The 15,839-nt window shown below is 37.7% G+C and overlaps 1 protein-coding gene across 1 annotated transcript in view; it reads right to left on the bottom strand.

The window, feature by feature from the left end:
• Positions 1-2,403: 2,403 nt before the first annotated feature.
• The window catches only part of LOC107601361 (double-stranded RNA-specific editase 1-like), a 133,402-nt gene continuing 119,966 nt past the window's right edge, over positions 2,404-15,839 (bottom strand). Inside the window, exons 9-11 of the mRNA XM_016293524.1 lie at positions 10,600-10,781; positions 7,400-7,578; positions 2,404-4,195 (exon numbers count right to left, since the gene is read on the bottom strand). Of these exons, the coding sequence (XP_016149010.1) occupies positions 4,019-4,195; positions 7,400-7,578; positions 10,600-10,781 (538 nt within the window). The 3' untranslated portion in view covers positions 2,404-4,018. The remainder of the gene's footprint in view (positions 4,196-7,399; positions 7,579-10,599; positions 10,782-15,839) is intronic.

Raw genomic sequence — 15,839 nt, forward strand, 5'->3', positions numbered from 1 at the left:
GAAAGAGCTACTTTTTGCTGAGCCACATTTATGTAGAACCGACTGTGCTCATTAATTTCAGTCTGTAATCGTTTCCATTAGAGCAAAATGGAGTCAAAGTCTACAGTCATTAATCATTACAGTACTGCAGATCCCCATACACTCATTCAGGTCCGTCAGAAATACATTACAGAACTCTGCAAGGACACGGCCACCCTGGCATTTAGAGTAAAGACCTTAAAACCAAAATGCATGTTGCTTTTTGAGTGAAAAATGAAAATTAGTAATACATATGCAAGGAGTCTACTGTAACGGCATCGGAGAGGGTCACAATATATTTACAGCAGTGCATCCACCGTGTACCAGAATACTGAAAATAATAAAGAGCGCGTCCCAAAGTCAGCCCTGACTGATCCAACTCAAACGCACACATTAAAAACAAAAATACATTAGTGAGTGAACGAACAAAACTCAAAACAAGGCAGAACTGTAAAATGCTGAACAATCTTTGCACCAATAACCTTCTTGTCTTTTAAAAAATAGTCTCCGTTGGTTTAAATGCTTCAAAAGGAAAAGAAATTGACATCTTTGGTGAAGATTCCACAGCAATCTCTCAGTCTTGTTGCCATGATGTCTCTGCAGAATGCCAACTGGGCTCAGCAGCAGGTGCACAAACGAACACATTCGAACAAATGAACGGACAAACACGCATACTGCTGGTTTCTTTAAAAGGTTTAAAATCAACGACAATCCAGCTGGAGAAACCTGATGCCATCGAGGGGAAAATAGAATGACCGTGGTGAGGATGAAGGAGGTCTGATTTCATGGAAGTCTCAGGCTCTGTGACTATCAGTACTTTGAACCATTTGAAGATTTAAAGAAATAGTTGACCTTTCTGAAATCACCATTCCAAATCTGTATTTATGTATGAGCAATCTTTTCTTGTAAGATTTATTTTTGGCGTTGTTGCCTTTATTATGAAAGGACAGTTTAGATCTGACAGGAAGTGAAGTGGGATTGGGAAAAGTCCTTGAGCCCGGATTCGAACTTGGGACGCGCTGCCCACGAGGCTATTGGCACCCATGCTTTTTATCAATCTTAATGCAGCTGTTCATTGGTCACCTTGGTGCAAAACCCCCGAAAGGACCATTAACCCACTAAATAACATTTAAAGGGGTCATATGACGTGATTTAAATTTTTCCTTTCTCTTTGGAGTGTTACAAGCTCTTGGTGCATAAAGAAGATCTGTAAAGTTGCAAAGACTAAAGTCTCAAATCCAAAGAGATATCCTTTATAAAAGTCAAGAGTCAACCACGCCTACCTAAAACGCCTCGTTCTAACACGCCCCCACATATCTACGTCACTATGTGGAAATATTAGCATAATGCTGCCCATATGTGCATGCAAAGAAAGAATGTGTGGTTTCAGTAACCGCAGTTAGTGTTGAAGGACATTTCCAACGTGTGCTTGTGGTGTTCGGCCAATCACAATGCACTGGGTCTGCTGGCCAATCAGAGCAGACTGCGCTTGTCAAAGGAGGGGGCTTTGTTGAAAACAACGCATTTGAGAGAGGCGGGGCATAGAGGACCTACAATGATGTACAGTATTTGAAAAATAATGTGTTTTTTGAACATTAAAGCATGTCAACATATTCTGTTACACCAAATACACAAAATAATGATCTTTAAAATAGCATCGTATGATCCCTTTAAAGTAGTCAATATTTGATATTCAAGACTTTATTGATCGTAAATCTTTCCTTCTGCTGCAGCTCTCAGATGTCAAAAGTTTGGGGTGAGTAAAATGTTTAAAAAATAAATGAGTACATTCATTCATCAAGTATGCACCGAATCGCTCAAAAGTGACAGTAAAGACATTTACATTGTTAAAAAAGATTTCTATTTCAAATAAATGTTGACCTGCATGTTGTCCACATTGATCATTCTAAGAAATGTTTTATTAGCAGTAGCACCAAATCAGAAGGATTTCTAAAGTATCGTGTGACACTGAAGACTGGAGTAATGATGCTGAAAATTCAGCTTTGACATCACAGGAATACATTACATTTTAAAATATACGAAAATAGATATCAGTTATTTTAAATTGTAATACTATTTCACAATTGTTCCATTTTTTTGATTCACAGCCCAAAACTTTGAACAAAACTGTACTGCATATTCAACACTGTGATTCTAGTGCAAAATTCCTTATATATTTCAGTCAATTTCTCTGATAAAAAGTTTCCCAAGATCTAACATATAATGCTCAAGTCATACAGAGTAATGTTATGCTGGTTTTATGGTGATGTTTTGTCGTTTCTGAGCTCGACTTACAGCATAAAGGTCTGAGGGTGAGTGAATCACAGAATTTTCATTTCTGGGTCAACTACTCCTTTAAATACTAATGCAGCCTTGTATCTTTAGTTTTTAAGTGTAAAATTATGACTGAAATGTAATAAATCCCATCAGGAGTTTATATTATACAGCAACACTCCTGGAATCTGAAAACCACCAAAGCCAAACTTTAAAAATGAATGATCGGTATAGAAATACTTCTGCTTCTCAGCTCTCAATAACCTTACCAGTCAAACATTCTGCACTGGATAAGTCATAAATCAAAGAGCACCTAAGCTCCTGGCTCAGACCTACAGCACAAGTCTGCAGAGGGGAAACCTCATCCTCAAGGACACAGCTGAATTCAGTCTTACAGAAGCGTCTCTGAGGAGGAATGTAGGCATTCAGGTCTATGCAGGAAATCAAAAAAATCCTCAAACAAGTCGCAAGGATAAAGTGAAAGTCAGAGTCGCCTCTGCAAACCCTCGCTTCCACATGCAGAGATGGCTTTTGTCAATAATAAACGTGCATTTTACAGACCATTCTGCCATCTTGAAAAACTCCCACAATGCCCTGCTCTCAAACCTGCAGTGACTAAATGCAGCATGAATGTTGAAGGAAGAGCTCATCCAGAAATCTTGGAACAAATTTTCATAATTGGATGAACTATTCCTTTAACATATGTGTAACTCGATCACATTAGCAGATCAGGTTCACTGGGAAATCTGCTGTTTGGTGATCGGAGTGATCCGATGGACTCCATGCAGCTTAAAGTCAATACAATGTAGACACCTAAAAGTAGGGCTTCTAAAATGGTCCATTATAGGCCAGTAAAGTATTAAACCCAGAATAAAGGGCTTTCTTTGAGCCTTATGTAATTCGCACATGCATTTAAGACCTCTGAGAAATCTCAACAGCCACGACACATCGTTTAATAACATCAATGCACTTTGGTTGCATCCATAAGACTACTCCATTTTCCAATTCAAATCACTGTTTGGGAATACAGCTTACCTAGGAACCATATGCAAAAATTCAAGTTTCCCTCCGAGGTCAAATTAAAATCTGAAATCTATTTTACTAAAAAGACGGCGTACGCTAATTCTACACTAAAGTCCTGACAAAATAAGTTTGTCTATCTAAAGGGACCATGCTGTATAGTTTTGATCTATGTGATAGAATTTCTTCCCCTTCTAAAATCCAGAGGGAACGGAATAAAAAATATAAATATGCTTATGTTTTGCATATCAAGGAGAACCATGCTCAAAAGGTGAGCCAGCATTTGGGTAGGCTGGACCAGGAAACCTTCAGACCCGTGCACAGCGGTGTGGTCGACCTGAAGCCAAGTAACGTGCACGTTTACGGCATCGAGGTTTTTTCAGAACAACCCTCTCTCTCAAAAAAACCCCAACATTTTTCCAGTTACAAATGACATTACGTCCTGTTATCTGCTGAGGGCTAATGCCGCTAACTTCAAAACAAACATATGTTAGATGAAAATCTGATTCTACATTACAAATTAAAAAGGCAGAGTCATGATTCACACAAAGACAGCAAAATGACAGACACTAAAGGGCTCTTGGTTTGTCTGAGAACAAACAGCATCACACACACACACACACACACACACACACACATCGCAACACATCAAGTGAAGTATTAACAGCTGGTTGTTGTCATGTCCTGGTCTTTTTATGTTCCCTTTTCAAGAGTTCAGCGAGAACTGGTCCTGTTCTATGGGTTTTTTCACCCAGGCGCCCAGACCCGCTTTGTGAAAGGCCTTGATGAGCGTTTGCTTGGCCGTATGGTACTCCACCGCTGCTTGTTTGGCTTCGTGGTACGAGCTGGGCTTGGGCACTTTGATTCGGAGAGTTGACGAAAGCTGCAGATACAAAAAAAATTATTTGTTTTTGCATTATTTTGTAATATAATACATATCATGCAATACGTAGACTATAATAGCAAACAACAATACTGCATGCTTCACATTTCAAAGGTTGAAAGTATAATACGTATAAATATAATAATACAATACAAAATATATTTATAGTTATATTCTTGATTCATGTTCTGTTCTGAACATTGCTAAATGTAAAGGATTTGTTGAGGAGTGAGGGGAACTAATAAACATGTTTATAGCATTTAGAATGTTTGCAAATGTTTTATATTTTTTTGTAAACTTTGCAATGCAACTGATGCAACATTTTTGTGTTTTGTTCTGTCAACAATGCAATTTTCTGGAAAATACAATATATATATATATATATATATACACACACACACACTCACTATATATATATATATATATATATATATATATAAGCATATTTTTGCAAATGTAATTTGCTACGCTGCAGCAATACATCCACGACATGCTGCTGTGAGCATGTAAGAAATATTGCTGCAGCAAATATACATGAAATAACACCCATAAAGCATACATGAATCACCTCATAGCAGATCTATACAGGTGGAGCTGGGGAAGGTGGAGGGTTTCTGAAGCACGTTGCAACTGCTACGGTAAGCCCTAGTCATATATTTGAATGCTGAGCAGCGAGCTCATTGGCTACCAATACAGGAGAGAACCAATCAGCTGTGCCATGTGATAATGATGTCATTAGGTCAGATTGAGTTGGACCTATCGGACTGCGCCATCTAGAGTTTCATGCCAGAACTCTGTATATACAGTACGTATATACACATACACACTAGGGATATTTATTTTGCAAAGGGAAACAACAAAAAAAATGTAGTAAAATCTGTGCCGTTAAGTGTTATCACAGTACCACTGTGATGTTATGCAAACCATTTTGTTTTACGTGGATATTGGAACGCGAGTGAAATACATAAATAATATTTTGGCATTCAAATACATTGCGAATACAGAAACATTTGATTTTGTGTGGAATGAGAGACACAACGTTGGTTTCTGTTTCGTTTTAGCCTAAATTAATTTGTTTTGGCTTGTCGTTTATATTGCTATGGCTTCTTATATTTTTAATTCTCGTTCTTTTCTAAATACTGTTAATTGAAAGGATTTGTTGTAGAGTGAGGAGAACTAAAATAGCCTAGCTATGTTTACAGTGTTTATTATAATGTTTGTAAACATTTCGTGTCAGCATTAGGCCTATTTCTGAATGAAATAATAAAATGCGACTTATGTTTTTTTTTTTCCTCTAAAAAAAACGAATTTTTTATACGCATAGCGTATTTCAACCATGCGGCAACCTTTTTAAATATTTTGATCAATTACTTAAAAAAATAAATAAAAATAAATGACTTTTTAAACCGTTTAACTGATTGTATTAATCGGTAAAAATTCTTCACGGTCGGTTAATGGTTAACCGGTTAAAATGAACATCCCTAACGCACGCACGCACGCACACACAAATAATATCATAATATCTTTTAAGCCAAGTCCTGAAGTAAGGTTGAAAGTGAATCTGTGATAGCGGTACCTTAGAGTGTAGTCGCACCCTCGCACCCAATAGGGCATGCTTACAGAGACGTGAGGCTCTGCCCATGTCATCCTTGCCTGTGGTGGCGTTAATGATTTCTAGAGCCTGATCTCCCACCGTCCAGTTCACACTGAAGTTAGGAGCCTTTCCCGGCTGCCGGGCCTCAGCGTTACTGATTCCTGCAAACACACAAACACACTAAACATAGTAGAAAATCACACCCAGAAACAGCCTGGGTGCGTTTACTTTTCTGCATGAATAAAACATCCAGTGTGGCCCTTTTTATGCAGATGACTTGATATCAAGATATTTCTTAATCAAATAAGAAGAAATTCGTTTCAAGGCTTCTGTTTTTAATGAAAGAACACAGATAAAACAATGTGCTCAAGGTTGTGTATTCAGTATAAGACCTTCAACAGATAGTCTGATGACTAATGCTGCTTTACAAGTCTTGCACGTGAACTTAAAAAGAGCACAGAAAAATGTTAAAGAACAGACTAAACCGGAAACAAACTAGATAGCAGAAACTACTGAATTTATATTGACTAAATAATTACTTGGAAAAAGCTGAAGCAACGGAAATTATTTGAAAAACACTTGAAGGATGCATGCCATTATTCATTCATATTTATATTCTTAAGTTTAAAATCTATTAAATAATATACTATTATGTAATATTTCAAGAATATTTAGGTAAAGCATAAATGGCTCACTGCACTATACATTACCTCTTTACCTGCAGACCAAGACGACAAGAACAAAAAGAGTTGACAAATGCAGAAGGGTTGTTCTTTGAGCTCAGGTCGAGTACGCTATGCCTCAACCTCCCACGACACATCATCAAATGAAGATTTTCAGCAGTGAGCTATTAAAAGCTAGTTCTGCTGGGAATCTGATGTAACCCAGTGCAAAAGCAGTGTTGGGTGTTTCACTTGCGTTAAGTGTTATCACAGTACCACTGTGATGTTATGCAAACCATTTTGTTTTACGTGGATATTGGAACGCGAGTGAAATACATAAATAATATTTTGGCATTCAAATACATTGCGAATACAGAAACATTTGATTTTGTGTGGAATGAGAGACACAACGTTGGTTTCTGTTTCGTTTTAGCCTAAATTAATTTGTTTTGGCTTGTCGTTTATATTGCTATGGCTTCTTATATTTTTAATTCTCGTTCTTTTCTAAATACTGTTAATTGAAAGGATTTGTTGTAGAGTGAGGAGAACTAAAATAGCCTAGCTATGTTTACAGTGTTTATTATAATGTTTGTAAACATTTCGTGTCAGCATTAGGCCTATTTCTGAATGAAATAATAAAATGCGACTTATGTTTTTTTTTTTCCTCTACAAAAAACGAATTTTTTATACGCATAGCGTATTTCAACCATGCGGCAACCTTTTTAAATATTTTGATCAATTACTTAAAAAAATAAATAAAAATAAATGACTTTTTAAACCGTTTAACTGATTGTATTAATCGGTAAAAATTCTTCACGGTCGGTTAATGGTTAACCGGTTAAAATGAACATCCCTAACGCACGCACGCACGCACACACAAATAATATCTTTACTTTTCTTAAGCCAAGTCCTGAAGTAAGGTTGAAAGTGAATCTGTGATAGCGGTACCTTAGAGTGTAGTCGCACCCAGCGGCTGTATAGGGCATGCTTACAGAGACGTGAGGCTCTGCCCATGTCATCCTTGCCTGTGGTGGCGTTAATGATTTCTAGAGCCTGATCTCCCACCGTCCAGTTCACACTGAAGTTAGGAGCCTTTCCCGGCTGCCGGGCCTCGGCGTTACTGATTCCTGCAAACACACAAACACACTAAACATAGTAGAAAATCACACCCAGAAACAGCCTGGGTGCGTTTACTTTTCTGCATGAATAAAACATCCAGTGTGGCCCTTTTTATGCAGATGACTTGATATCAAGATATTTCTTAATCAAATAAGAAGAAATTCGTTTCAAGGCTTCTGTTTTTAATGAAAGAACACAGATAAAACAATGTGCTCAAGGTTGTGTATTCAGTATAAGACCTTCAACAGATAGTCTGATGACTAATGCTGCTTTACAAGTCTTGCACGTGAACTTAAAAAGAGCACAGAAAAATGTTAAAGAACAGACTAAACCGGAAACAAACTAGATAGCAGAAACTACTGAATTTATATTGACTAAATAATTACTTGGAAAAAGCTGAAGCAACGGAAATTATTTGAAAAACACTTGAAGGATGCATGCCATTATTCATTCATATTTATATTCTTAAGTTTAAAATCTATTAAATAATATACTATTATGTAATATTTCAAGAATATTTAGGTAAAGCATAAATGGCTCACTGCACTATACATTACCTCTTTACCTGCAGACCAAGACGACAAGAACAAAAAGAGTTGACAAATGCAGAAGGGTTGTTCTTTGAGCTCAGGTCGAGTACGCTATGCCTCAACCTCCCACGACACATCATCAAATGAAGATTTTCAGCAGTGAGCTATTAAAAGCTAGTTCTGCTGGGAATCTGATGTAACCCAGTGCAAAAGCAGTGTTGGGTGTTTCACTTGAGGCACAGAGTAAGAAAGGATATGTACTCAATTCATCGTATATACTTCTCCAAAAGCAGCCAATGTCTCCCTAAGACATTTTGAAACTCAAGCGAGTCTTTAATCAGGAACCGGTGTCCACTTAAACCTAGTGCTGGGTATAAACTACATAAAAGTAGAAACGCTACTAACTTAAACATCATATTTCAGTAGCATAACAATAGCTCAGCTTTTTGAAAAAACTGTCAAGTCATCTTTATATATATTGCGACATTTATCTATAATACAGATTGTTTCAAAGCAGCTTTACAATGATGAACAGGGAAAAAAACAATCATCAAATAGGAGACAAATTAAAATTTTGCTGTAAAGAAGCTCTAATAGTGTCGTTTTTTTAATAAGAACTACTGTTTGCACATTGACTGGACAGAAAAAAGTTAAAACTAAACTTTCAAAAATTAAAGTGGGAAATTCTGATTCATTTAGAGCACAAACACTTAGGTAATTTTTCTGTTTTGTAGTATGCGTGTATAATATATATATATATATATATATATATATATATATATATATATATATATATGTATGTATTAAATTCAAAACTATTAAATATGATAGTTATGCATTTAAACGATACTGCCTCTTTGAGCGTCTTTTGGTTAGTTTTTATTAGAGTTAGGTTTTTGTTAGGCAAGCTACTAGTAGTTTTTCTAACAACTTTAAAATACACTTATTACTCAATAAAATTATCCAACTGACTGCATAATTGATGAATTTTGCTACATTGACCATTATTGAATGAACTGAATCAACAATGAATTTAACTGAATAATTACAATATTTGTCTGTCTCATATTTGATGATTTAAAACAATATGTATCGTACAGTATAAAGCGCTATATAATAAAGCTTACTTGACTTAACTACTTGACCAAAAAAGCAGCTTGACTGTTGTTTAACCACTTTACACTTTGACAAGCTTTTCCCAGTGTTGCCAGATTAGAAATGTACAAGTATCGTACCAGAAGCTCAAAATTATCGTATTTGGAAGAAAATTATCGCACACGAGTCAAACATACAGAATACAGCTTTTTATCTAGACCAACAACTTGCATGACCTGCAAATAACCACAATAGATAACTAGGCGTACCGTGTCTACACTGGACATGAGCGGTGCGACAAAATAGCCTACTATTGAACCCATTATAATCAGTGACTCTGTCTGCACTGGATCCCCAACAATAAACTGATGCCTCGTTCTATTTATGACGTATTAAAATGTTTTTTAACATTCGCTTTGTAGCGTCCAGTGTAGACAGACTTTAGCTGTTGCTGCGCGGCGCGACGGTGTTAACTCCACCTCTGAGTCACTGTCATCAGAAGCCTGTGTGTTGCCAGATGTTGAAGAGGTTCTTGCCGTCATGGACCGCAACATACACTCTTAAAAATAAAGGTGCTTCACGATGCCATAGAAGAACCTTTTTGTCTAAATGGTTCCATAAAGAACCTTTAACATTTGAAGAACCTTACTGTTTCACAAAAGGTTCTTTGTGGCGAAAGAAGGTTCTTCAGATTATAAAAAGGTAAGAAAGAGATGGTTCTTTAAAGAACCTTTGACGGAATGGTTCTTTGTGGAACCAAAAATGGTTCTTTTATGGCATCGCTTGAAGAACCTTTCGAAGCACCTTTATTTTTAAGAGTGTAGTGCTCCTTGGCTTAAAAGCAGGGCACCCTCCTGCATTCTTAACACACTCTGAGGTGTGCACGAGCGCATTTAGAGTGTCTGTAATGAGCCGATTTCGTGTATGAATATAGAAGCCCTATGACTACAACTACCATCATTTGAATTGTCATAAAATTCTGAAATTATTGTACATTAAGGGATTTTTTTCATTATTGATCATACATCGAGCAGAGGTAAAAAAAAAAAAATTAATAAAAATAAATAAATAATCATACGTCTAGCCATACGGGCATTTCCCAACCCTGCTATAGGCTGTGTGGGATTATTTTCCAGCTTCCTCTTTACAAAAAAGAAAAAAGAGAGAGAGAATGAGCGAAATCAGCAGGGGAATCTCAGGGGATTTGAGGCACGGTATGAATTACTGAAACAGGCTGGCGGTGGAGAGCAGGCCCATCTAAATTCCAGTAATTCATCAAACCACAAGGAAATTGAAGGCAAGTGGGGGAAACTGTCCGTCTAGTAAATGGTAATACAATTTGACATGGGTGCCATTTTCAATGATTTGGGAGAGGAAATGCAAGCCGGTGTGATGTTGTCTTACCGCTGAGCAGGGGGCGGTTGAGGGAGAATTGCTGGGGCAGGTCTTCGATGTCAGCGATCCGCTGGTACATGGCTCTGGAGAGATGATCAGCATGATACAGGCTGCCCAGGATGATGCTGGAGAAGTAGATGGGCTCAGTGAAGTAGCTCATCAGAGAGCCCTGGATGCCCACCACGTTCCACCTGCAGGAACAAACACACACACACACACCTCACATTAGTGTCCAGATTTTATATTGGGCACCAAGTGGCAACCTTACACAGACTGTTAAAAAGAATGTAACAATAATCAGCATTGTCATTTATTAATATTGCTATAAACTGCATAGACCCAACAGTACTGTATGCAGATAACGTTAGAATGAGAATGGAAGATGGAAAAATTAGTTAGATTGGACACGCAACAATAAAAGGTATGAGAAGTAACGTTGATAAGCCTATTTACTTAGCAAAGTTATTATTTGAATTATATTTAGTTATAACTGATTTACTTATTATTGAATTCAATCATAATATCAATATATATATTAGAATGTTTTATATGCATTTATTTTCCTCTGCTGTATACAACCCCATCAAAACAAACATGTGGCCCATTTTTAATATAATAGCTATAATTCATTTAATTCTTATTACATGAATTATAATTATTTTATAATTTAATTACTGGCATTTTGTGTTCTTTTCCCGCTGCTGTACGCAACCCCATCAAAACAGACCTGCATCCAATTTCTATCATAATTCATTAAAATTCATTTAATTATTCTTACATTTTATAATAATATAATTATTTTATAACTTTTTTATTGGCATTTTGCAACCCTGAACGCAACCCTGCCAGAACAGACCAGTTGCCCATTTTATTATAATAATTATACAGTAGTTCATTAAATTATTATTACATGTATTTATAATTATTTCATTATATTATCACCATTTTGCATTGTTTTCTCCACTTGTTGTATGCAGTCCCATCAAAACTGTGACTTATTTTTATCGTAATTAATAATTACTAAAATTAATTAAATTAATTATAATTATTTCATAACTTTTTTGAATTGGCATTTCACATTATTTCTCCCCCTTTTGTACGCAAACACAACAGAGGACCTTTATCATAATTAAATAAAATTATTACTACATTTAGTTATAATGCAATATTACAGTTTTAGCATTGACATTTTGAATCGTTTTCCCCCCTGCTTTCACAACAGACCCAATTTTATTTAATTATATAATGATTATGCTTATAATCATTTAATTATATTATGATTATAATTAATATTACATTTAAATATAATTTACACTTTTTACACAACCCCATCAAAACAGACTTGCAACCCATTTTTGGGTCCCGGCCCACCACTAGACACACTGACTTTGCCTTGACTTGTCTTTACAAGAGTACATCTATTTTTGATTTCGTTTGTTACTAGCCTGAAGTATTTCCAGCAGTTTAACATAATGAAACACCGTTGGAATTCCTAATCTCATTCCGTCTGAACACTGTAAAAATTACCACGTACAGGTAGATGGAACATAAGACAACCACGAGCTACAAGAATCTAAAACACAAAAGCAAAAAAAGCAATCTGGCCTGAAGGCCAGATGTGAATGATTTTCTAATGATATATTAAAAAGCAAGAATTGTTCAATTAGTGCAGTTCTTCCAAATCACCTCATTTATGTCTTCACAGGTCCCAGAGACTCACCCACTGGATCTCCCTCCTCAGCCGTACACAATCAGAAGGCCTAATCAAGCCCAGATCTGCTCCCCAAAACAACACCTGCTGTATGCAGCTGAGAAGAACCCAGACTCAAGTGATTGGAGTCGTTCTCGTCTGACCAATCAACAGCCTCAGATGCCAAAGAGACACAGTCCAACTTTTGCTACCGTTAACAAGACCACTTTGCTAAGCACTTCCCCTCCTGTAGCCAGAACACACTGCAGCTTATTCAGAGTTTCTGCTGGCGTTTATCAAGTCTACTTGCTAAACTAGACAGCTTTTTACAGTTTTATTGACCGTAACCCCACAAATCCAGTGATTAAATGCATTCATTGCATTAATTTGTTTTTCGCAGAAGCCAGTTTTTGAGTGCAATATATGCAGCCAGTGAATGGACTTCGGGTGGTCGTCTGAGACTAGCCTTGTACAAGAACACTTAATCCTGGCAGTAAGATTGAAATAAAAAGCCACACATTACAGATCAGAAGTTAAAAACCCAGGGGAACAGTTAATAATTCAGACTAATGATATATAGATATATATATATCAGCAAAGATGCATTAAAGGGTTAGTTCACCCAAAAATGAAGATTAGGCTGTGTTTTACTCACCCCCGAGAGCATCCTAGGTGTATATGACTTTCTTCTTTCAGACGAATCCAGTCGGAGTTATATAAAAAAATTGTCCTGGCTATTCCAAGCTCTATCATTGCAGTCAGTGGGTTTTGCATTGCTTCAGTCCAAAAGAAGTGAAATAAAAAGCGCCCATCCATAAAAAAAAGTGTCTCACACGGCTCCGGGGGGTGAACAAAGTCCTCCTGTAGCGAATCGATGCATTTTTGTAAGAAAAATAGCCATATTCAAAACGTAATAATCAATTTAATCTAGCTTGCGCTCACTGTTGTACACAGAAGCAGCTCCGGGCAGATGACGTATGAGGTCAGCTATGCGCATGCGCCGCTCAGAAGTGACAAACGCAGAAGCGCAGGGAAGATATCAAAACAAAACAACGGTCACTAATTACGTAGTAATTACGAGGATTTGTAAAGACTCATGGACGCATGCGCAACGCTGAACTCGTACGTCACCGGAACTGCTTCCGTGTAGGACTGTTGGCACAAGCTACATTTTCTTACAAAAACGTATCGATTCGCTACAGGAGGCCTTTGTTCACCCCCCAGAGCCGTGTGAGACACTTTTTTTTATGGATGGGCGCATTTTATTTAACTGCTTTTGGACTGAAGCAATGCAATCCCCGCTGAGTGGCATTAAACAGCTTGAAAGATCAAAGACAATTTTTAATAGAGCCTGACTGATATATCGTTTTGCCGATATTATCGGCCGATATGAGCCTGTCGCCGATATATCAGTATTGGCGAATATGCCGCCGATATGAATTTTTTTTTTACAGAACATATAATGCAGATAAAATACTTGAAATGGTGTAATTACTTAGTTTGTCCAGCAGAGTGCGCTCCATTGTTTGTTACTGGTGACCTGGATGAAACGCTTTAAAGCTTAAGTCAATGGAAAACCATTGAAACTTTGAACGGCCATATCTCCGTAACGGCGCGGTGAATCCGCACCAAATTTGGGGGATCTCTTCAGCTCAAGGAACCTCTCGAACGCAAATCAAGTGTACGTTTTTCGAATGAGACCACCCCCACGTGGATAGCCCCCGGGGTTCGGGAGTTACGGGTGGTTAAATTCGCGGCCCGGCACCGACCGATCGACCGATCTCGGGGGGCTACCGACGCGCGGAGGGTGGCGTTCGAGAAGGCTCCTCGAGCTGAAGAGATCCCCCGAATTTCCGAATTTGCCGCCGGCACGTTCGCGAGATAGTGACATCAGTCAACACTTTCCCTTCAGTAAGGAGGTCTCTTGTTCAGGCAGTATTTACGCATTGTCTTATTCGACCGTAAGTGCCCTGCGAAGTGGACTTCACATGAAATTCCGCCATGATTCCAGTTCCAAGGGAACGTACACGTTACATTCAAAGGGCATTAAAGTGCGTGAGACGTGAATTTATATTGTATTTATTTACAGAGGTAGGGGAGAGCGGGGCACAAAGTAACACTTTTTGACTTTCTCAGTTTGTGTAAATCCACATGTGGTTCAGAATATATATATATTTTTATCCACAGTAATTTTACACTTGTCTACTACAAATATGTCGCTTTGTTTCATAATTACAGTGTATACGTTTTTCTTTATTTACCCTCAAAAAATGGAAGTGAAATGTGACAACATGCCCCGTAGGTGGAACACATTGTAACATCTGAGGGGCACGTTGTAACTTGACCATATGACAGCTTAAAATCTTATCTGATCGAATGAAAAAAATATACAAGACAAACTAAAATATTTTGTTAATAAATATAAATATATATATATATATTTTTTTTCAAATAAAATAATGGCGTTTAAGAATGAAAAATAATCTGATTTTGGAGTTTGACAATGAACACATTGCAACCATGCTTGGGACGGCCCACATAAACGAGCAAAAATGCTTTACATGTCTGACTGTCAGTCTTTATTCACCTGTTTCTCATTAAAATTAATTAAAGTAAATAGTGTAAATTACATCGCGTGAGACACTTTTTTTTATGGATGGGCGCATTTTATTTAACTGCTTTTGGACTGAAGCAATGCAATACCCGCTGAGTGGCATTAAACAGCTTGAAAGATCAAAGACAATTTTTAATAGAGCCTGACTGATATATCGTTTTGCCGATATTATCGGCCGATATGAGCCTGTCGCCGATATATCAGTATTGGCGAATATGCCGCCGATATGAATTTTTTTTTTACAGAACATATAATGCAGATAAAATACTTGAAATGGTGTAATTACTTAGTTTGTCCAGCAGAGTGCGCTCCATTGTTTGTTACTGGTGACCTGGATGAAACGCTTTAAAGCTTAAGTCAATGGAAAACCATTGAAACTTTGAACGGCCATATCTCCGTAACGGCGCGGTGAATCCGCACCAAATTTGGGGGATCTCTTCAGCTCAAGGAACCTCTCGAACGCAAATCAAGTGTACGTTTTTCGAATGAGACCACCCCCACGTGGATAGCCCCCGGGGTTCGGGAGTTACGGGTGGTTAAATTCGCGGCCCGGCACCGACCGATCTAGCGATCCCGGGGGGCTACCGACGCGCGGAGGGTGGCGTTCGAGAAGGCTCCTCGAGCTGAAGAGATCCCCCGAATTTGGTGGAGATCCGCCGGCACGTTCGCGAGATAGTGACATCAGTCAACACTTTCCCTTCAGTAAGGAGGTCTCTTGTTCAGGCAGTATTTACGCATTGTCTTATTCGACCGTAAGTGCCCTGCGAAGTGGACTTCACATGAAATTCCGCCATGATTCCAGTTCCAAGGGAACGTACACGTTACATTCAAAGGGCATTAAAGTGCGTGAGACGTGAATTTATATTGTATTTATTTACAGAGGTAGGGGAGAGCGGGGCACAAAGTAACACTTTTTGACTTTCTCAGTTTGTGTAAATCCACATG

This window comes from Sinocyclocheilus grahami, unplaced genomic scaffold (assembly GCF_001515645.1).
Source record: "Sinocyclocheilus grahami isolate Dianchi unplaced genomic scaffold, SAMN03320097.WGS_v1.1 scaffold304.1, whole genome shotgun sequence".
Lineage (NCBI taxonomy): Eukaryota > Metazoa > Chordata > Actinopteri > Cypriniformes > Cyprinidae > Sinocyclocheilus > Sinocyclocheilus grahami.